Below are 23252 nucleotides of genomic sequence, written 5' to 3' on the forward strand. Positions count from 1 at the left end.
CAATTTGGATTATACACTAAATTCATACTTAAATCGAGAATTATTTGAGAAAAACACAAACATGGACAAGAAATTTGCGTTGAAATTGTGAGGAAGGTTGGCAAAAAAATCAATCAGAATTGAGTTTTCGAGCTGCTAACCTGGAACGTACAAATAAACATTAATTTGAAGAATTACATTGAGAGTTAAGAACAATAAAACGAAAGGATATTACAAGAGAACATTGGCGTGCCAAATACATAAACATATACATTGTCTGTCAATCATTGAGTTTTGAAAATGACACTTTGTATATATTTACAAAGTATAATTCTGAAAATTTTGCACATATAATCTAGGTTTCTTTCTAAAACAGCTTGTTGAGTGACTTTCAGTTGCGATGTTACGAGGTAGTTCATTCCACAGTTGTGCAAACGCCAGGAACTGACACAGGCCGCGCCTCCTTGTGCGAGTGGCAAGATGGCCGCCGCTGTCGCGCGCCGGCTTCACAGCTTTGTACAAGCCTATTAGCCGATGCTCTATCCAGTAGTATATACAGATCAGTGAGTTCAGGCCGAACACAACCTGATCACAATCGCCATGCCCAATCTTTACATTGCTAAAACATAAACATCAGGGAGCATGCGAGGCAGCGCTTCTTTGCCTATACACCGCCCAAAAAGGGAGGGTATTCGTTCTGTGGATTTATGTTTGTATATTACCATTAAGGCACCAGACACGGAACAGCGAAAGGAAAAAGTGCCCACTACTTCCGCACTCTAAACCAATCAGAACGCGCTTCGACAAACGCAGCTGACGACCGACCGACCAACAGGCGCCTGCCACGTCAGGCCGTCCCGCCCAACGGGCGGCAGCGGTTTTGGCTGCTGCGGGCTGAGGGTGAGGTGGTGGTGGCGATGGCGTCTGCCGAACAGATTGGGACAAGAAGCGACGATAACATTCGTGGTAAAAAGAACGCCCGTGGCGGTTGGTGGTGCCACGAGCTGATTCTGCGTGCGGTGCTGTGTACGTTGGGTACGGCGCTGTCCCTGTACGCACTGCACGTGGAGATGCATCGGGAGAATGACTCGACGTACCGCGCGTGGTGCGACTTGGCCGAGTCCGTGAGCTGCTCACGGGTTTTCACGTCCAGGTTGGGATTGTATTCTCGGTGCTCGGGGTGCAATAGAACTCCAGTCTCCATCAGGGATGGAACAGATGATTGTGGCCGGTGTGTGATTGGCGAAGGTTGCTGGGATTTACCCTTGATTGATTGGAGGATGTTACTGCGATTGGCTGAATGAACTCACTATGATTATGAAGGAGTTGCTGGGATTGACCATTGAGAGATTAGCAAGGTTTCCTGGCAATAGATTGCAGGAAGTTTCTAGGATTGATAAGTGAGTGACAAAGGTTGCTGGGATTGACTCGTTGTCGTTGAGTGATTGGAGGATGTTACTGCAACTGGAGGTTTCTCTGATTGGCTGGTGAGTGATTGGAGGATGTTTCTCTGATTGGCTGGTGAGTGATTGGAGGATGTTGCTGCAACTGGAGGTTTCTCTGATTGGCTGGTGAGTGATTGGAGGATGTTTCTCTGATTGGCTGGTGAGTGATTGGAGGATGTTGCTGCAACTGGAGGTTTCTCTGATTGGCTGGTGAGTGATTGGAGGATGTTTCTCTGATTGGCTGGTGAGTGATTGGAGGATGTTGCTGCAACTGGAGGTTTCTCTGATTGGCTGGTGAGTGATTGGAGGATGTTGCTGCAACTGGAGGTTTCTCTGATTGGCTAGTGAGTGATTGGAGGATGTTGCTGCAACTGGAGGTTTCTCTGATTGGCTGGTGAGTGATTGGAGGATGTTGCTGCAACTGGAGGTTTCTCTGATTGGCTGGTGAGTGATTGGAGGATGTTGCTGCAACTGGAGGTTTCTCTGATTGGCTGGTGAGTGATTGGAGGATGTTGCTGCAACTGGAGGTTTCTCTGATTGGCTGGTGAGTGATTGGAGGATGTTGCTGCAACTGGAGGTTTCTCTGATTGGCTGGTGAGTGATTGGAGGATGTTGCTGCAACTGGAGGTTTCTCTGATTGGCTTGTGAGTGATTGGAGGATGTTGCTGCAACTGGAGGTTTCTCTGATTGGCTAGTGTGATTGGAGGATGTTTCTCTGATTGGCTGGTGAGTGATTGGAGGATGTTGCTGCAACTGGAGGTTTCTCGGATTGGCTGGTGAGTGATTGGAGGATGTTGCTGCAACTGGAGGTTTCTCTGATTGGCTAGTGTGATTGGAGGATGTTTCTCTGATTGGCTGGTGAGTGATTGGAGGATGTTGCTGCAACTGGAGGTTTCTCTGATTGGCTAGTGTGATTGGAGGATGTTTCTCTGATTGGCTGGTGAGTGATTGGAGGATGTTGCTGCAACTGGAGGTTTCTCTGATTGCCTGGTGAGTGATTGGAGGATGTTGCTGCAACTGGAGGTTTCTCTGATTGGCTAGTGTGATTGGAGGATGTTGCTGCAACTGGAGGTTTCTCTGATTGGCTGGTGAGTGATTGGAGGATGTTGCTGCAACTGGAGGTTTCTCTGATTGGCTGGTGAGTGATTGGAGGATGTTGCTGCAACTGGAGGTTTCTCTGATTGGCTAGTGTGATTGGAGGATGTTTCTCTGATTGCCTGGTGAGTGATTGGAGGATGTTGCTGCAACTGGAGGTTTCTCTGATTGGCTTGTGAGTGATTGGAGGATGTTGCTGCAACTGGAGGTTTCTCTGATTGGCTAGTGTGATTGGAGGATGTTTCTCTGATTGGCTGGTGAGTGATTGGAGGATGTTGCTGCAACTGGAGGTTTCTCTGATTGGCTGGTGAGTGATTGGAGGATGTTGCTGCAACTGGAGGTTTCTCTGATTGGCTAGTGTGATTGGAGGATGTTTCTCTGATTGGCTGGTGAGTGATTGGAGGATGTTGCTGCAACTGGAGGTTTCTCTGATTGGCTAGTGTGATTGGAGGATGTTTCTCTGATTGGCTGGTGAGTGATTGGAGGATGTTGCTGCAACTGGAGGTTTCTCTGATTGGCTTGTGAGTGATTGGAGGATGTTGCTGCAACTGGAGGTTTCTCTGATTGGCTAGTGTGATTGGAGGATGTTGCTGCAACTGGAGGTTTCTCTGATTGGCTAGTGTGATTGGAGGATGTTTATCTGATTGGCTGGTGAGTGATTGGAGGATGTTGCTGCAACTGTAGATTTCTCTGATTGGCTGGTGAGTGATTGGAAGTTTCTGGATTGGCAGTGGATGAATGGAGGACTTGCTAGTATTGATCAGTACGTGATTATCAAAGGTTGTAGGGATTGGCCCATTAGTGATTGGAGGACGTTTCTGGGCTTGCCCGTTTCATTGCAGGAGGTTGTTGGGATTGGTTGGCTAAGGATTGGAGGAGGTTGTGAGGATTGGTCGGCGGGTGACGTGGAGTTTCCTGGGATTGACTGAAGGATGTTCTCTGATTTACCGGCGAGTGATTGTACGAGGTTGCTGTGATTTCCTGGCGAATGATTGGTAGGGGTTCTAGGGATTGGCAGCTAGTGTTTGGAGGAGGTTTCTGTGGTTGAATGGCAAGTGTTTGGAAGATAATCTTGGATTGGCTGGCAGGTGGTTGGAGGAGGTTTCAGGTATTGAGTGAGGAGCATCTGGAGCAGGTTGCTGCTATTGACGGCGAGTGACTTGAAGAGGCTCTGGGATTGGCTGGTGGGTGATTGGAGGAGGTTGCTAGAATTGAGCGGTGGGTGATGATAGAATGTTGCAGGGATTGATTGGTGAGTGATTGGAAGAGGTTCCTGGATTGGCTGGTGAGTGATTGGAAGAGGCTCTGGGATTGGCTGGTGGGTGATTGGAGGAGGTTGCTAGAATTCAGCGGCGAGTGATTATAAAATGTTGCAGGGATTGACTGGCAAGTGATTGGAAGAGGCTCTGGGATTGGCTGGTGCGTGATTGGAAGAGGCTCTGGGATTGACTGGTGGGTGATTGGAAGAGGATCTGGGATTGGCTGGTGGGTGATTGAAAGATGCTCTGGGATTGGCTGGTGCGTGATTGGAAGATGCTCTGTGATTGGAAGAGGATCTGGGATTGGCTGGTGGGTGATTGGAAGATGCTCGGATTGGCTGGTGCGTGATTGGAAGAGGCTCTGGGATTAGTTGGTGGGTGATTGGAGGAGGTTCTGGGATTGGCTGGTGTGTGATTGGAAGAGGATCTGGGATTGGCTGATTGGAAGATGCTCTGTGATTGGCTGGTGCGTGATTGGAATATGCTCTGTGATTGGCTGGTGCGTGATTGGAAGAGGATCTGGGATTGGCTGGTGGGTGATTGGAAGATGCTCGGATTGGCTGGTGCGTGATTGGAAGAGGCTCTGGGATTAGTTGGTGGGTGATTGGAGGAAGTTGCTACAATTGAGCGGCGAATTATTATAAAATGTTGCAGGGATTGGCTGGTGCGTGATTGGAAGAGGATCTGGGATTGGCTGGTGGGTGATTGGAAGATGCTCGGATTGGCTGGTGCGTGATTGGAAGAGGCTCTGGGATTAGTTGTTGGGTGATTGGAGGAAGTTGCTACAATTGAGCGGCGAATTATTATAAAATGTTGCAGGGATTGATTGGTGGGTGATTGGAAGAGGATCTGGGATTGGCTGATTGGAAGATGCTCTGTGATTGGCTGGTGCGTGATTGGAATATGCTCTGTGATTGGCTGGTGCGTGATTGGAAGAGGATCTGGGATTGGCTGGTGGGTGATTGGAAGATGCTCGGATTGGCTGGTGCGTGATTGGAAGAGGCTCTGGGATTAGTTGGTGGGTGATTGGAGGAAGTTGCTACAATTGAGCGGCGAATTATTATAAAATGTTGCAGGGATTGACTGGTGGGTGATTGGAAGAGGTTCCGGAATTGGTAGTTTTACAGATAATTTGGTCTAATTTAAATAATCCCGGACAATCGGACATGCCCCAACAATACCGTACGTGTGGTTACAATAAGGTCTTGGTGACTTCACGAGAGACGAACGTGCAACTTGCTTTTATTGTTGGGTTTTTATTATCGTTTCTGTGCTGTTCGAAGTAATTTATCTTGAAACATTCTCTGCTTCTTGATTGTTAATGACAATTATGACAGCTCTTCCTTAGATCCTTAGACCTTGTGAAAATAATGTGTGCACATGGATCAAACCTCGCTTAATTACCACCTGTTTCGCTGCCGAAAAGAGAGAGAAAAAAATAGGTTATAATAACCTGTCAAATTTGATTAAATGAGACACGTTCGAGCCATCATTGCTTCAAAAGATGTTGCGCTGTAAAGCTTCTTCATACAAAAATCTCAGCTTGTGGAAAAGTAAGGTGACGGAGATAGGGTGGTCGGACAGGACAGGGTGGTCGGACAGGACAGGGTGGTCGGTCAACAACTACATGCAATTTGGTGCATGAACGAACATGAAATGGGGGCGAGAGAGAAAACTAGGTGTCGGCAGGTAAGATGTCGTTGGTGTCCAGTGGGCTGAGGTCGATAGGAAGGATTGGCGGGATGGTTTTGATGCACCGTTGGCCTGGGAGAGGTTGTGGCTGATGGCGAGGCCCAGAGTTTGAGACTGAACCTCTTCCAGTAGCTGAATGAAGGAGGTGATAGGTGGGGTTTCTTGATGATCCTTTCAGATGTTCTCAGTGGTGTCCAATCAGTATCTTCTTCGTGGTTCTCGGAGGGATGGAATTATTTTTTTAATATATATATTATTTTTTTTGCAAAAATAATTGTTGATTGTAAACAGGGTGTTGCATTATGTTACTTGGTGATATGTATATTGGTACGTTGCTTTTGATAGTACAGTACATTGTTTCAGACTTTCACTGAAAGCTGGTATCCATATGCTTAATATCTTGGGATCATGAATGGACTTCGGCCTCCGATGTCTTTGGAAACCCCCTGTACCATTGCACAAAGGATCCCCTTGCCTGATGCACTGTTGAACCTCATTGATGATGAACGTGTCAACTGAGCTGGAAAAGATTTTCCAGTTGATCCTTCAATTGACATTTTTTAAAGCCTGGTGTTGGCTTAGCGGTTAGGGTGCCGGCTTGGGATCCCAGGATCCTGGGTTCGGAATCCCGGTGATCGCTGAATTAACACCAGGGGGGTTGACTCAGCCTGTCATCCTTCTGAGGTCGGCAAATTGAGTACCAGTTCACTGGTAATTCCCTGTGTGTCGCAAGAGGTGACTAACAGGGTTGGCGGCAGGAAGGGCATCCGGCCATAAAATATTGCTTCAAAAAGGGGACCACGGTGCCCAAAAAAGGCCAAACCCTGCTCTGCAGGGAAAAATGGCCTCTAAAGGTGGTTCTTTCTTCAATTGACATTTTAACGTATAATTGTCATTAACAGTTGGAACGTGGCAAAGTTCCAAGTGTTTTTGTTACTATTATTATTATTTTTTGTATACAGTGTTGTCTTTGACATAGAATGTCATCAAGCAGGCCGACAGTCACGTGCCGACTTGGCGTTTGTGTTGAGACACACTGAGCCTTGTATTCCCAATTAGATGTTTGTATCAAATGAAATGCCACAGAGACAATCTATCTGCCGTGGGTTGAAGAACACAAGGAGCTACGTGTTCCTCAGTGTTGTAACTCGGGCTTCTGTCTTGTGCAGCATTTGTGGTGTTCTTGCACCACACGCACAAGGCCTTCGTCCACAGCTTGATGGAGTAGTTTTCTCCTGGGAGTTGGCGCCCCTGGCTCACACCTTGCTCCGCTTGACGCCAAGGAAACCAAGGCCTTCGAGATCATTCGCATCTCCCGTGATGAAGCTGAGATTGGGCCTATCACTTTCACATCACAGACAAGTCGGTAGTCTCTGTTTTCCACCTCCTCCTTCTGGTTTTGCACCCTCTGCCCTTCCTGTGGTGATCGCTCCGTGGTGACATCCTCCCCTCTACTTATCCTTCCCCCCCCCCCCCCACTCTCCCCCTTCAACTCCCCACCCCCTACCCACAAGGAGCTATCTTCTTCAGTCTATTCAATTTCTCTCCTCCCTCCATGGCTTCAAGACAGCTGTTCACCACCACATTAGGTCTTCCCATATCCATACCTCCATGATTTTTCTTCTGTCCTCAGTAAGCCTTCCCAACTGCACATTTTAATTTTATTTTTTATTTCTTTGTTTAATTTTCGCTTCTTCCCCAGTTTTTCCTTCCACTTCTGTGAATGAGAGTGAGTGATGGTTTTATCCGTTGTTTTCACCTCCCGTGTCCTTCCATTGCTCTCATTCTTCCACATGTCCCTTATCACTCCAGGTCTCTCTCTATTTTGTCTCTATCCTGCCCTGCTTTTGTTGTCCTCCCCTCCCCAGATTCCTACTGCTCTTCATTCTGTTACGTCCTGTTCCGTTCTGTGTTCTAGCTCCTCCATGAGCCTCGACTCTGTGTATCAAAAAAAACAAAAAAACTTTTTGGTATCCTATCTGAAGTTCCATAGTTAGCATTTGTTAAACTACTATATTTTATTTAGAATACAAAGTCTTGCCCCATGGAGGAAGAGCAGGAAGGTAAGGTGATTGAGGAAAGACAGGTAAACTTCAAACTGTGGGACAACAGGTGGACGTAACAAAGAAGGGCATGGCTGAATGATGAAAACATTAACCTGTGAGTAAGAGAGCTTGGGGAGGGGCAGGTTAAAGGGAGTTGTAGAGATAGATGGCGGTAGATGTATAATGTTTTTGCTCTGTAAAGCTAAACGCATCACTCAGTAGTGAAGAATCACTTCAATATTCTGGCATCCACATCTTCACCAACATCGAATCAATTCGTCCTTGTCACATATACAAACTGTCCGCAAAGTTTCGGCCGAATCCGTCCATAACTTTTTTGAGATATCCTGCTCACAGACAGACAGACAGACAAACAAACAGGGATGAAAACTCCTCCGGTGGCACAGGTAATAGTGGTGGCCTTCGAGGTGGCAGGCAGAGCAGGATGCTAGACTGTGTTAGATGTGCTAGATGTGTCGTGGGAGACAATCCTGACCTCCTGTAAGATTCGCAGCCTCAATTCATTGGAAAAGCACTGAATTAATTCTTGAGAAACAGCAGCACTTCTAAAACTGTGACGTGAATGGAATCCAAAGTGATGATCAGAAATTGGACTTTGTTCTTCTTTAACGCCCCCATTATCCCACCTTTTCTTGTGGGGTCGGCTGGGGGAAGCTTGGTCAGCGTCTTCACAAACCGGCTGGCCAGGCCTGACGTTCAACTAGTTCGGCCAGGAATTTGGAATTTGGCCATGGTGCCAGCGATAGCTCACCTACTCTTCACAAAGGACACCATAGGATCTTTAACGTCCAACAACGAATGCTGGCAGATGGGCCGCCCGGCTTAACATCCATCTGAGGGAGGCACATACATTGATGAATCACACTGCAAGTGAAACACCAGGATGACAGTTTATAACTGGACTCGAACCCAGGCTAGACAGCTCAGAGACTAGTTTGTGAACCCAAGGCCATCCCCAGAGACAGTCCTAACAAGAGACCACCAGGGCTTTCTGAAGGGAGACGGGTTGGAGAGATTCGCCTCGAGGATAGCCAGGTGATGTTTTCTGGCTCATCCGAGGATGGAAACACACCTTGCAAAATGGTCTAAAGTTACCCTCAGTCGAGTTATCCTTCCATGGTGAGAAAGCAGGCTGCATGATTTGGACTAGGTCGGGAGTTTGGATGCGATGGCTTCAGACTCGATGGGACAAACTTGTGCATGGGAAAGGGCAGGTTCTTTTTGTGAAGGTACGAAATCAAAAGAGCATCGGCATCTGCAACAACATCAACATGGCTGAGCAAACAACATGTGCGGTCAGGGTTCGAAGTGAAGAAACTGATAGCACTTTGCATCATGTTTGTGTCTAGTCAGTAATGGATTACTGGTTCATTGCTCATTGTCTCATTTTCGTTGGAGCTAAGTTAACTGCGTTTGTCTGCGTTAACACCACCACACCAGGTTAGCCCTACTGCACGTTAGACGGGCCTCGAGTCGTCCGAAGCAAATTGTCTCTTTGTCCACCGAAACCAGCGTACCATTTAATTTTGTTTTTAAACACGTGTTCATTGAATAATAACGCACGTTTGAATATGCCAACGATAATTGCAAAAAGAGTATTGTGATGGTAATGCTAACCTTTTCACACGGTGGATTCAATTTTCTTTATCTTGTAAGAATTGTGTGAAAAACCATTGAAAATAAAAATTACCATTTGATCTATTACATATTGTACATGGATTACACAGACACATTGATGGAGCCACAGATTGTATATCGATTAAATAGACACATTGATGGAGACACAGATTGTATATCGATTACATAGACACATTCATGGAATGAATGATGAATGATGAATTGCGAAAGATGATGGGAATAGAGCCTGTGATTGATGCTGTGAAGAGGAACAGGTTGAGATGGTTTGGTCATGTGTTGAGGAAGGATGAAAGGGACTGGTTGAGAAGAGTGATGGAAATGAATGTAGAAGGAAGTAGAGGACGGGAAAGACCGAGAAAGACTTGGCTGAAGATGGTGGAAGAAGAAATGCGGGCAAGGGCGTTAACAAGGGGAGATGCAGAAAATAGGGCAAAATGGAGAAGATTGTCATGGGGACCGCAAGGCTAACCCCCGCTCTCGCAGGGAAAATGGCCGTAAAATGCATGTTGTTGTTGTTGTATTCATGGAGAACAGATTGTACATGGATTACATGGACACATTGATGGAGACAGATTGTATATCAATTACATAGACACAGACACATTGATGGAGACACAGATTGTATGTCAATTACATAGACATAGACACATTGATGGAGATGCATATTGTATATCGATTACATAGACACAGACACATTGATGAGACACAGATTGTATATCGATTACATAGACACATTGATGGAGACACAGATTGTATATCGATTACATAGACACATTGATGGAGAACATAAGTTTGATCTGCTGCTCGATGTAGAAACGTTGGTGCAACTTTTAGCTTTATCAACTACAGTACTTTCTAATTGTTAGTTTAGGTGATGTAAAAAGATCGAAATTGAACACGTGTTTTACAAAAAGATTTTTCTACACTGTAATTACATTACACACAATAAATGGAAATCCACCTGTTTGAATCATGTGCAATCAGATAATCGACGTTGATGGTGTCACACGTCTGCACTTGACTGGTCATGCAGACCTTATTCGAATACATGATGGTCTGAGCATTCGTTGAGAGCATCCCTTTGAGTATTAGTTGACTGACATGTACAAAGATGACACTCGGTAGAGCGCATACCTCTGCCAGGCTGAACAATTTACGTTTTGTATCCCACTGATAGGCCAGATCCTGATCTTCACCAAAATCTAATCATTTCGTCCTCATCACATACACTACCTCTACACTTAATTTCGTCCGAATCCGTCCACAACTTATTGAGATATCCTGTTCACAAACAGACAGGGGTGAAAATAACTTCCATCCAACTTTGGCTTAGCGGTTAGGGTGCCGGCTTGGGATCCTAGGATCCTGGGTTCGAATCCCAGTCAATTGCTGAATTAACGCCAGGGGGGTTGACTCAACCTGTCATCCTTCCGAGGTCGGAAAATTGAGTACCAGTGTGTGTCGCAAGAGGCGACCAACAGGGTTGGCGGCAGGAAGGGCATCCAGCCATAAAACATTGCTTCAAAAAGGGGACCACGGTGCCTGAAAAAGGCCAACCCCTGCTCTGCAGGGAAAAATGGCCTCTAAAGGTGGTTCTTCTTCAACTTTGGTGGTGGAGGTAAACATGTTGTTGTTTTTTTAATAGAGTGGAGGCTTGTGGAAGAGCTCGAACACAGCATACCAGGAAGCAACATATCAAAAGGAACAGCAGAAAGAGAAGGGGTAAATGCCAACAGCAGGACCGAGGAGGAAAATAAATGAAGACGGACATGAGATGCGCAGGTAAGATTGAGAGGTAGGGAAGAATGCACGAGTGGATAAGATGGATACAGAAGCAAAATTTGGGGGAGGAGGGCTCGGTAGGGCGGTTTAACGAGGGTAGAAAATATTATGGTTTTGGATGGGGGATGATCTGAAATGGTGGTGTGCAACTGTCTTCAAGACCTGGAGGGAAGAATGGCTGAAGAGAATGTGGAAGTTGGTTCCACCGGTGGGGGGAAAAAAGAGGAACAAATGAATGGAGGTGAGCAGTGTTTCTGCATTTTTGGAGTTTCAGGGGAAGGGTGTTGCTGGTGGACTGTGTATGCCTGAAGATACCTGGGGAGACAAAGCACCGAGAGGGTAGAGGGTGCAAGACCAGCAAGGAGTGGAAGAAGACGGAGACCGCTGACTTGTCAGCGATGGAAAAGTGCACAGACTCTGCTTCATCGCAGGAGATTCCAATGATATTGAAGGCCTTGGTTTCCACAGCGTCAAACTGAGCAAGGTGTTGTGAGGCAGGGACGCCAGTCCAGTGGGGAGAGCAGACCTCTAGATGCATTAAGACTACACCACAAAGACAATACAATGACATCCTTAAAAACATCCGACCGATCAACGACCACTACAAAAACACGTACATACCCACATCACCATAAATGCAATCAGTATTCTGGGCACTGAACCCCCAACCATTGACGACAAAGGTTACTCCCAAGGACTGATCACGGTCACCTTTCACGCCTCCACTTTGCACACCACTCACCTTTTACAGCACAAATGTAGACTCTGACACCACTGACGACACCTGCAACCTATGCCAGGCCACCCCACACACAATAAAACATATGGAAGACTGAGCAGTCCTGGAACCACTAAGGCAAGAGCACAACATGTTAGACGTGAGGGTTCTCTGGCTCGCTCCCAGGAGATTGATCGGCTATCTCCGTACCGCGATCCTGTTCGAGCATAACTGGCAGTGACTAATCAACAAGACATGAAGGCCAGATCAGGAAACACTTCATTGATCTACATCTCATTGCTCTAGTTGTCTGAAATATTGGCTCATTATGTACTTGTTGGGCCTCCATGTTTATTTGATATCAGAGAAGTTAACTGCAAAAATAAGACCAAAAGTGATGGATTACCTCTGCCACCGAAGGTGGACAGAGGTTATGCTTTCGACCCTGTCTGTTTGTTTGTCTGTAAGCAGGATATCTCAAAACATTGTGGACAGTTTGGGTGTGTGGCAAGGACGAATTGATTAGGTTTTGGTGAAGATACGCGTCCGGGTCCAGCTACAAGAAGTTAAGTGATTCTTGACTATTGAGTGAGAAGGCCAAAAACGATATGGAGCATGATATTTCAAAAAGTTGTGGAGGGGTTAGGACAAAACTTGGTGGATGAGTTGGGTAATTGATAAGAACAAGCCAATTCGATTTTGGTTCAGGTGCGGATCCAGATCCGGCCTATCAGTGGATACAAAACGTAAACTGTTCAGCCTGGCGGAGGTACCGAGTGCCGTTGTAGTTTGACATGGAATGACCCACCGACGACAATACAAGATTAAATGTTTAGTCCAAGCATGTTCACCAGAAGTCTATTGAACTATCCTAATGTACAATAGTAAGTAGTGATCCGAAAATTGCAAGTGATATACCCAAGTTCATGGAGGAGGGAGCGTTGGGGGGATTTATTCCACGCCCATAACCGTATACAAAATTTTGTGGAGATCAGCTAAGCAGTTTTTTGATTCAATAAGGTAAAGACATAAATACCCACATCCATACAGATGATTGGCGTATTTTAGTATGATACCAATCCTTGATTATTTAGTCGGTTGCCCCAAATTATGAATAGTCGGATTTGTTCATCACCAATTTCACACCTCATCTCTGGTGTAGGCATGCTCCACCATCCATCCCCTCGCACACCTTCAACGGCCCTACCTCAGACTTTACTAGAGAGCCAGAATGTTTCACCAGAGTGTTTGCCTCCATATCTTGTGTCCGCAGCACATCTTTCTCTTTTCCCATTTCATCCCCTCCGGTGACCCTCTTGCACCCGAGAAGATAAAGTTCTGACCAGCTTCGACCCTTCATCGGCGACGGGCCCAGATGATATCAGTGCACGTGTTCTGAAATCCTGCTCTTCTAGCTCTTTTCTGCTTTCTTTACTTAGCCTGTCCTTCCGTGGATGCCTCGTATCTGCCTGGAAGTTGGTGAACATCACTCCCATTCACAAGAAGGCTGCAAAAACAGATCTTGCCAACATCACACCAGTAAACTTGCTTCGATTGCAAGCAAAGTCGTGCATTCCATCATTGTTGCTGATGTCAACTCTTTCCTCTTTTGAAAATGTCTGATCTCTGATTCCACCCTGGTCATACGGACATGTGGACATTCTTTCTCAACAATGGGCAGAGGTCCCAAATCCTAAATGAGGTCAGAACTGTCTCGATGGACACATCTTGGGCATTGAACACAATGTGGCTTCCTGCTCTGCTTCCCAAGTTTGCTACCTGTGGCATACAAGACCACTTTCATACTTGGCTCTCTAACTTTCTCCACTCGTGCAGTCAATACGTCACTATCAATGGAATCCTGTCCTCTCCCAGTGGAAAATAGTGTTCCATAGCAGTAGTGGGCCCACTCTTGTTCCTCATTTGCATGATTGACCTCTCTGATGCTCTGGAAAAATCCTCTTCCTTTTTGCACATTACTCCACATTGTGTCGTTCGTACCCAATCACACTGACAGCAGACTGAATCTCTCTGCTGATCTGGAGTGTATTGGATGTTGGTCTGGTAAATAGAACATGTTTTTCAATCCTAGCAACTCTGTCTTACTCTTTAGCTCCACAAGAATTAGCAACAAAAGTGTCTTTCTATTTCAATAGTCAGCTACTGTAAAATGCTAGGTCTCTTGAACTTCTTGGCCTTGCCATCAGCAATGACCTCTCCTTGGCTGACCATATAGCGAAGCTGACCTGCAAAGCTGGTCTTTCCTTGCAAAATCAGCCTGCAAAGCCTTTTTCATAGATCAATAAGGAACAGCTTTCCTCTAAGGGCTGGGGCCCCAGCATCACATCTCCTCTGGTTTTTGTGGAATCTCAACCTCAGAATTATTGGAATCTCCCATTATGAGGCTGAAGCACAAGGCCTGTTGCTCTCACAGTGCGTGCAGATTGGCACCGTCCTGTTTTTTTGCTACCTGTCGTGTCCTTCCAGTCTGAGCTACTCGAAGTTGTACGTGTCCTCCTTGGAATCCCCTTCTGATTAATCTCACAAATCAAGGTTAATGCCTTTTTACCCTTTGTCACCTTCCTAAATCTTGGTATATATTGTTATGTTTGTGGGGGTAGGTGATGAAATACCATAGTGGAGATAGAACTGTGTAGGTTAGCATGGACCGTAGCCGCGTAGGGTCCAATCTCGATATATGCAAGTAGAAAAACTGTGAGCTTAAGGCTATTTGTGTTCTTCACATGGGGGTGGGTGGGGGGGGGGGGTGAAGGTGAAGACATGCTAATTATGTAGGGCATAAGGGTAGTTCTCCCAGTACGTGGTTGCTCCCTATGATTTTTCCCTATGTTTTTATATTTATGAGGCCGGCCATACAAAACATCCATTAAATCACCGCCGTCCATTAACCAACAACCACCACCACCGCAGACAGGGCCGAACATTCCCGATCGGACAATTCACCCCACCCCACCAACCGACAAAGGAACAGGGCCACACCCCTAGAGTGGGACGAGGGGTGTGGAAACTATCGTAACGGCAGACCACGCCCCGAGCTTCGTAATTGGTTGAGCCGACCATGGAGCGATTGAGTGGAACGCGGCGATTGGTCGGGGTGACATCAGAGTGAAGGTTCGAGGAGGAGAAAAGAAGAAGAATCAGTCTCTCTCTCTCTCTCTTGTTCTGGCTTTCGTGGCAGGTGGTCTGGTTTTCTCGTGTGCGATCGTGAGAACTTTCGGAGCTCGCGTGGACTTTTGCGATCGTGAGGAGGAGGTGTTGGTGGCGGTTTGTGGGTCCGCGTTGTGCTTCCCCAGATGGCTGAGGGACCCGTGGGAGGACTGCCCTCAAAAAGGACCTCACGTTTGTGGCTCTTCCCGCCTGTGGGGATTCGAGCTTCGACGACCAGCAAGCTCCTAAAAGTCTCGTTGAGATAGCTGAGTGCCGGCCAATATAACAAGAACATTGTTTTATTTTTATTTTATCATTCCCCTGACTGTTTTTGAGTCTGCGTGTGGAGGTACCTCAACTAGGATTTAGTTTTAACTCACCTTTCATTCTTTTTATCGTATTGCGTTTATTTTCATTAAACAATTAATTATTGTTGCATTTTCTTTGTTGTCTTGTTTGCATGGTATTGAGTCCGAGGATAACCCGTGCGGCTTTCAACCGTGCAGGTAAGCACCCCGTTGCCTTTTGTACCGCACGCGTCAAAAAGTACCGCCAATTTTCGGCTTGACCGCCTCGGAGTAAAGACTGACCGGCTATCCATCCAAGGCTGGTCTTCATCGGCCACGGACTTGACAATATGGTTTTTAAATTTTACACAATATCCTTGTTTTGGTTTTTCCCCTCCACTTTTGTAAGGATGACATTTGTAACGCAGAAAGCTAAAGTATTATAATGTTTGTCATGTACAGACGTTTTTTGGAATTTTATTTAGATTCTCATTTATTTTGTGTACACACTATTATATATATATATATACTGAACAGCAAAAGAAACGTCAGTCAGAATCAATATTTTGGAGTCTTTATTTTCAAGTCATGATCAACACGAATTGAGATTTCGGATCAACATGAAACATTACAGGTATGGTCACCACAGTTCAAACAATAATGTGAAATGTTCTGAATAAGAAAAACACAAGACCAGGTGAGAACAAGGGAGGTCAAAATCAGTATCTTGTGTGACCCCCGTGAGCGTTGATGACAGCCATACATCGTTTGTACATGGAGTGGATTAATCGGTTGATGAAGGCATTTGTCACTTGGGTGGGCCCACACTCTGAGAAACGCCTGACTGAGTTGAGCTGCAGTTGTTGGCCTTGGTCGAACGTCATTCAGTCTTCTTTGAACTTCGTCCCACAAGTGCTCTATCGGGTTTAAATCGGGGCTGAGCGCAGGCCAGTGCATGGTTTGGATGCCATTCTGTTGCAGGAAGTCCCTTGTTGCTCTGGCAGTGTGGGCACGGGCGTTGTCCTGCTGGAAGACATGATTTCCGTGACGTCCAAAATGTGGCACAACGTGAGGTCTGAGGACTTGATCGATGTGGCGAGCAGCTGTGACACCATTGCCTCTTCTTGGACCAATATTCTGGATCACCACAGGACCGACTTTGTGATTGAGGGCAATAGCACCCCATACCATGATGTTTGGACCACCCCACGAGTCTCTTTCCATCACACAGTCATCTGAGTAGCGTTCCCCATGTCTACGCAAAACTCTCACTCTGCCATCTGCCGTGGAAACACAGTATCAGCTTTCGTCTGAGAAAAAAACGGTTCCCCGCTGCTGGTACCGCCAATTTTGATGCTGTGTGGCCCACTGTAGTCGGTCACGGCAGTGTCGAGCTGTAAGAATGGGGCCACGATACGGCCTGTGACAACGGACATCCCTGTTCTTCAAACGTCGACGGACTGTATCACCACTAATGTGTCTCTGGTGGGTTCCAACTGTTTGTCTTGCAGTTTCTGTAGCCCTGGTAAAGCGATCTTGGATGTGATGATGCACAATCTGTCAATCCTGTCGCGGTGTTGTTACCCTCGGTCTGCCACTGCGTGGGCGGTCATCGGTGCTGTTGGTGTCCTGGTATCGTTCCTGTAACCTGTAGATGGTTCTCACGTTGACATGGAAAGCATTGGCAACCATTCGTGCAGTCTGTCCAGCATGCAATCTTCCAATAGCCTGGTCTCTCTGAATCCTCGTAAGTCTGGGCAAGGCATCGAAACACAAATGATGAACACACGTTTTGGGGTGCCTTTTATAGGGAAAGTCACAAGGAGACGCACGTGCATTTTGATTTCCATGGGAATCGTGCACGACTTTGTACCATGGTCGTTTTTTTGCCTGTGTTTTGGTGACCTGTTTTTATCCACGTGTGCACCACTGTCGGTAGTTAGGATTAAATTTAGATACAGACATGTAAATAACGAGATATCTAAACTAAATGCATTGATATTTCTATGGGAAATGTTCAGGAATTCTTTTTATGAAGTGACGTTTCTATTGCTGTTCAGTATATATATATACATACATACATCTTTGCCGGTGTGCGAATACTAATGCTCACGTGTACGTCTGCTTTTGGCAGGTGGGGTAGGGGTTTTGGCCTGGTGGAGCCCCTGCTTGGTAAAGACAGCATGTTGAACCAACCAAACAGCATTTTCGCTCTGCCATTCTTCACTCTGCAACTTCTGCTGGGTCTGTAGTATTGATTTGCCCTTTCCCCCACTACCTCTTTCCCTTTACCGTACTTTCGCTAAACCACCTCTTGTGCACCTTCGTCCACTCGGTACCATGCCTAACTACCGCACCTTCTTTGACCGAACGATCCGTGTGATTTTTTGTCCCGTTCTATTTGACGATTCGTGTATTTCTTGTCATTATCAGTAAAACATTGGCCTTACCGTTACCAAATCACATCTTTTGTTTCTTACATACACAAAAGGAGTGCGAAGGTGCTTTTTGATGCCCATTTGGCAGCTTTAGCTATGTAACTGTACTCTAGGGATAGACAGCTAACACTGTGAATCAAATTTCTGAAATGCTCTGAGAATTAATTTATTGTAGAACAATAAGGTTTGTTCAAACCTACGATATTATGCAGCAAAGAATGCGATCTTCCACTCATTATACTTTTTCTAAAAGGCTTGCGTTTTGGTTACGACTCCACTGCTACGGTTGGAACAAATAAATGCAACGTATCTCTGTTTCTTCATTGCTGAATATAATTGAATCCTTTTTTTTTCTTTTCTTTTTTGCAGTAACAACAAATGTAATTCCTATTCGACACTGAAGGCACCAATTGGTATGGCTGCTTGGCATGCAAAGTTCAGGTCTTAAGTTTCAAGCACCTAGTGGTCTTCCTCTAGGACTGTGCAAATATCATGTGCCTGGTGTCATGTACCCTCCCAAAAAGCAGGGGGGGGGGGGGGAGATCTGCAGATGATGCTACATGAGCCTTGCTGACTAATCAGCTGTACTAGTTGTTGCCTTCCAGCTTTAAAAAAAATATGGATCTTTCTAATTTCCAGTTTTTGCAAAATTTAATTGGTTTTGTTTTACCCTTTTATTCTCAAAATTGGATAGTTTTTGTTATTGTACTTTTCTTTATAAGAGTCATCATTCTGGCATTACATTTTTCCCTGCATTGCACTGCAGGAATGACTCAAAGCGCCACCGCAGCGCTGGTGCTGATGGTGACAGCAGTCGTGGCATCAGCTGGCTGCTTCTACCTGGCTTATCTGCTGCTCTTCGTGCTCCATGACATGTGCTTTGTATGCATCGCCAGTTACTTGGTCACCTTCGCACTGCTCACCCTCGACTACCGGCGCCTCGTTCACCTGCACGCGCACTGGCAGGTCCAACCACCACCTCCGACCAAAAGGCAATTGCAGAGAGATCGTGAAAAAACGGAGTGACGGAGCAATGTGCAGATAGCGACCACACCATCGACTTCCCGGTCTCCCTGACTGCCGGTGCCTTGTGGTGTCACGACCACAACCGCAATTTCAGTGATTTGTGGCAGGAAAGGGTGAATTCATTCTTAAAAGGAAGTGGGATGTGGTGAATGATAGTTTTTTGGACTGGGAGGGAATTTTCACCATACTTGTACATAAAGCTGTGAATTAAAATGTCTACATCTGTCTATGCTGAACGTTTTGGTGGGGTAGGGGTGAAGCAGTTGGTTGGTAATTGAAAACGATGCAAAGCTTTTAAGAAGCAATTCAGTTTAATCGGAATTGGAAAACTTGGTTTCATTTTGTAAATGGCTTATTGATGATGTACTTCAAAGGTGTTTGCTTGCCTTGCTATTGCAGAATGGCCATATGCCTAAATGGTTGCATTTGTGTGTGTATAACTCCTGGGTTGGGTAGGGGTTCTGAATTTGCCAAGCTTGTCATGCTAAGTCGGAAGTTAAGTTGTGTTCGCACAGGTAACCTGAAATCACTGGTCCGTACGAATTCTGTTCATCTGTTGTAAAGTTTTGGCGTTCACATGAAAATACTTAGCGCAGGTTAGGCACGAGGTGGGAAACAGGTAGGTATCAAGAGAATGTGCGGTGGTGGATCTGCCAGTGGAATTGTCAGAGTACCTTCGAGACCGTACTAATCCACGATCCCCGACGGATGTCGGACAAACCCTTGAGCAGTCGACGTTCACGCTTCCTTTCGAACACGTCGGCTCTCAACCTTGGACTCACCTTTCTGTGTGAACACATCTTAAGTGCTGCCTTTTAGGCTGAGCAGGCCGCTGAGCCATTGCTCCGAACCTCATTACAAGATATGACCATGAAGTCTAGTCTATGATCTGTCCATAGTGTGGAAATATTTACTTGTGAATGCTCATGGCATTTGTTTTGAAGTCACCAATGTTGCAATCTATTTCACGGCATTGAAGTTGTTAGCTATGCAGAGGTTCAGCATACTTCAAATTCTAGCACACCTTACAGGTAGACAAAGGTATTCTGTCTGACATGCTGTGCATGCTAGTTACTTCCATCTGAAATGTGCAAAAGAAAAGTTGTGTACAATCCATATCACTGAACTTGGTGATAGCACAAAACCAATTGTTATTCCATTCATGGTTGTATCACATGGAAAGCAGGCTCGCAAATGCAAAACGCTCGCAACCAATATTTGTACAAGTGTTGGGAAAGACCACTCTTCAAGCTTTCCAGCGGTCTTGTACGAGCGTGTATAATCTCATGGCCACGCGTGCATCTTCTACCTGTGAAGACACAAGGAGACAACGATGTGCAATGCGTGTAGCTGGTTGGTAATGAAAAGGATGCAAGTGGTGGCCATGCCATAAAAACGGTTTCCTTTCTGAAAGACTGATGCGGAATTGTTTACAATGAGCAGCGAAATGCACAATGCAAACACTAATATGATGGACGTGCAAACTTACAAGTCTCTGCTTACATCTTGATGTCTGAAGGTAGCCACTGTATTACAAACCAATGAAAAGTTTTGTAACAATTCAGATAGTCAATTGTTGTAAAACCGATCCAAGTATTAATCCCCCTTATCCCTTAAAATGCTCATCTTCAGTTTGCAACCTTGCAGCCAAGCATGGTTCACGAGAACAGGAAGCAACAGGAACAACTCACCGTCACTTCCAACCACCATGTTAACTAACAAATCCTATAACTTACAAACTTGATGCCAAAATAAACTCCATCCTTTTTGTGGTGACTGCTAGATATAAAATGGTACATCCCAATTAATGATTTTGCTGACATTTCAATTCAAGTTAACTCTTCTAAGTTTTGTTTAACAATGCATTTTGGGTTCTCTGCTATTAAAAAACGATTTTGACAAGGGGAAAAGCCCATTGTTTTGATGGGCACATAAACCAACAACGCAGAGGATTAGCATATACACAAAGTTATAAATTATGTGCAATGAATTATTTGCAATATATAGTGGTCCAAGAAATGAGACTTTCCCTGGGGAAGAATCCCTGAGGGAAGCAATTTGTCAGCAAAATACACAGTTACATACACACAAATTACCTCTGGGCTAAAACTAGAATTATGCACAAAAAATTTTTTTTTAAATGGAATCAATTCAATTGTGCATTTTGTTTTCCAAAATCATGGGACGCCTGTTTAACATGCATCTGATGGAAGGCACACACATTGATGAATCACCCTGCCTGTGATATTCCGGATGACCGGAGTGACAGTTCATAGCTGGATCGGGATTTGAACCCCGGCTAGACAGCTGAGAGGCGAGTGTGCACAACTCTCGGCCATTTCGTCAGCCCAACATGCCATTCCACGTTATGCTATACACTGACACCCTTTAATTATGATTTTCACACCAGTGAAATAAATGTAGGTTTTTGTGTGCAATTTCGGTTTTAGCCAGAATTTTCACACCAGTAAACATCCTTGTATTTGGGCGGTGTATAATGCCACAGATCGCTGTTGCATTCAGTCCTGAAAATAATAAAAGCGTGTAGAGTTACATTCAAAGTACACCGTCCCCATGCCAAATAAATAACAAATCCTCCAATGCGTGCCATACGTGCCTTATGTGCAGCAAATGGAGAAGGAATTGGCAGGGAGCAGTGCACAATGGATTGGTTAATTGCATAATTTAAATAAATAAATAATAATCGGAAAATAAATTTCTTAATCTATTGGCTAATGTCATACCTAAACCACCACTGACTGCTTCATCCCAATCTAACTTTTTGAAAATTAATTGAGTAATTGATTAATCAATACATAAAAATACCCTTTACAGCCAAATCATTTGAACTGTGTTATCCAAATATCAGCTTCCGAGCTCAACAGGTGTCTGAGATATTGCCCAGATGAGAAAGAAAATAAATAAGTAATATATAAGTACTTAATAAATCGATAATAATGAAGTAATTCATCGATTAATCAAAAAATACAGTTTTTGTAAAAGCATGTGTTCACTGTTGTGCCCAAATTTCAGCTTCCTAGCTCAAAGAATGGATGAGTTTTCGCCCGGACAAACACGAAAGAAAACGAACAAAGTGAAAACTGTACGCCCTATCGGCGTACGTCATTGCCAGGCCCCCTTCGGTGCCCGGCGATGATGTCATGCAGTGCCTCGAGATGGAATAGGAAAGGAGTGGTGTACAATAACCCGATGTACATACATGAAATAAATTACAAGCGTACTTATGTACATATATGATACATCATGGTTATATACCTGGGATCATTCCAATTGCACTGGGTCATGGATGGACACCCAGGCCCAAGGCCTGTGGCCGACCGTCTGTACTGCTTCAAAAAAAGGCAGCACATGATTTTAATTGTGAGTGGAGTCAGGCCAGCTGTCCAGCCAATAGGTGTATGGCAGTCCTCCGATGGTCTGTCCACTGATTTACTAATACATACATAGTCCAAACACATAGCTGGGTGAAGACGAGAAGGATGTAGGCTTAAGAGGCCAGGACATGGCCTAGAAATCGATCCAGTTCACAAGATTGATTCAATTTTACAATCCACCTTCTGCACATTGTCAGATTCCACCCATTAATGTTCTAAACGAAATCCAATCAAAAATACTAAATTTGACTCGTATTGAACATGCTTTGTATCACCAACAGAGAACCTCAAATAAGCACCCAACAGAGAAATACTAGACAGGTTCATGCTGCTCGCCCGACAATTTGAAGGGTCAGTCTTTCCACCTGAAAGTTAATCTGCTAACGGCCGTGGGGATTCAAGGGTGTATTGATGGCCCCAAGGATGCAAAGGTGCACCGATAACCTCTGGGGTTGCGGAGGTGCACCGACAACCCCGGGGATGCGAAGGTGCAGATGCAGCCACAGAGATTAGTGCAAAGTGTGTTTGGTGGCAAACGTGTGTTGGCCAAAACTATAAATGCTCGTTGACCAATCTACCTTCACTTTCCCAGTTTTGAAATAATACAAACATAGCACAGTGCTTCCAATGAGAAACCTGTGATGCCAACTTGTGATTGCTCGTGGAACCTTGCGGCTGTTCAATCACACCTTTCAAGTTGGAATACACCACGGTCTCAGCCCTCAGGTCTTTCTCATTCCCTACGCATGAAAATTTCTACCCGAAATCAACCCTTCTTCTATTTGCAGGTTGTCATGCATCTATGTTATCCCACAGTCATTTCTTTCTCTCTCTATCTCCTCCCCCCGCCCCTCTCTCTCCTCGCCCCCCCCCCCCCTCTCTCTCTCTCTCTCTCTCTCTCTCTCTCTCTCTCTCTCTCTCTCTCTCTCTCTCTCTCTCTCTCTCCCCCTCATCCTATGCCATCTTGCTCTTCCATGAGCCGAGATTGTGTACATAGCATGAAGTACAAAGAGCCATCGGCTACTATTTAACACCAAATACGACCAAGGGAGGAAGGTGCGGAGTGAGAGAAGTGGTGAATAGGTTAATTAATTAATTCTACACAAACAATCCTTTAAGAAACTGACGTGATCAGATGTTGTTTCGGATCGCTGGAAAAGCAGGTGCTAAATCACACTAAGTGCACACATACTGTAAAGGACGCGCAAACTCGAACTGCAGCTCACAATCGGAGTACGAAAATTATCAAAGATGCTTCATCGCA

General features: G+C 45.3%; 2 protein-coding genes across 4 annotated transcripts in view; one reads left to right on the forward strand and one right to left on the reverse strand.

The window, feature by feature from the left end:
- Nucleotides 1-828: 828 nt before the first annotated feature.
- LOC137425175 (vitamin K epoxide reductase complex subunit 1L1) lies at nt 829-18820 on the forward strand. 3 transcript variants are annotated; one of them, XM_068113327.2, is made up of 4 exons: nt 6533-6832; nt 15314-15348; nt 17264-17373; nt 18334-18820. In XM_068113327.2, exons 1-4 carry the CDS (start codon nt 6548-6550, stop codon nt 18591-18593), a joined length of 690 nt encoding a protein of 229 aa, XP_067969428.1. In that variant the 5' UTR covers nt 6533-6547; the 3' UTR covers nt 18594-18820. The 3 variants fall into 3 exon arrangements, with proteins under 3 accessions (XP_067969430.1, XP_067969429.1, XP_067969428.1); XM_068113329.2 differs by lacking the exons at nt 6533-6832; nt 15314-15348 and adding an exon at nt 829-1132; XM_068113328.2 differs by lacking the exons at nt 6533-6832; nt 15314-15348 and adding an exon at nt 839-1210.
- A 656-nt stretch (nt 18821-19476) lies between these two features.
- Nucleotides 19477-23252, reverse strand: part of LOC137425174 (RNA exonuclease 4) — a 47403-nt gene continuing 43627 nt past the window's right edge. The window contains exon 9 of the mRNA XM_068113326.2: nt 19477-19902. Coding sequence (XP_067969427.2) covers nt 19840-19902 — 63 coding nt within the window. The 3' untranslated portion in view covers nt 19477-19839. The remainder of the gene's footprint in view (nt 19903-23252) is intronic.

Source organism: Myxine glutinosa, chromosome 4, assembly GCF_964187855.1.
Source record: "Myxine glutinosa chromosome 4, kmMyxGlut1.1, whole genome shotgun sequence".
NCBI lineage: Eukaryota > Metazoa > Chordata > Myxini > Myxiniformes > Myxinidae > Myxine > Myxine glutinosa.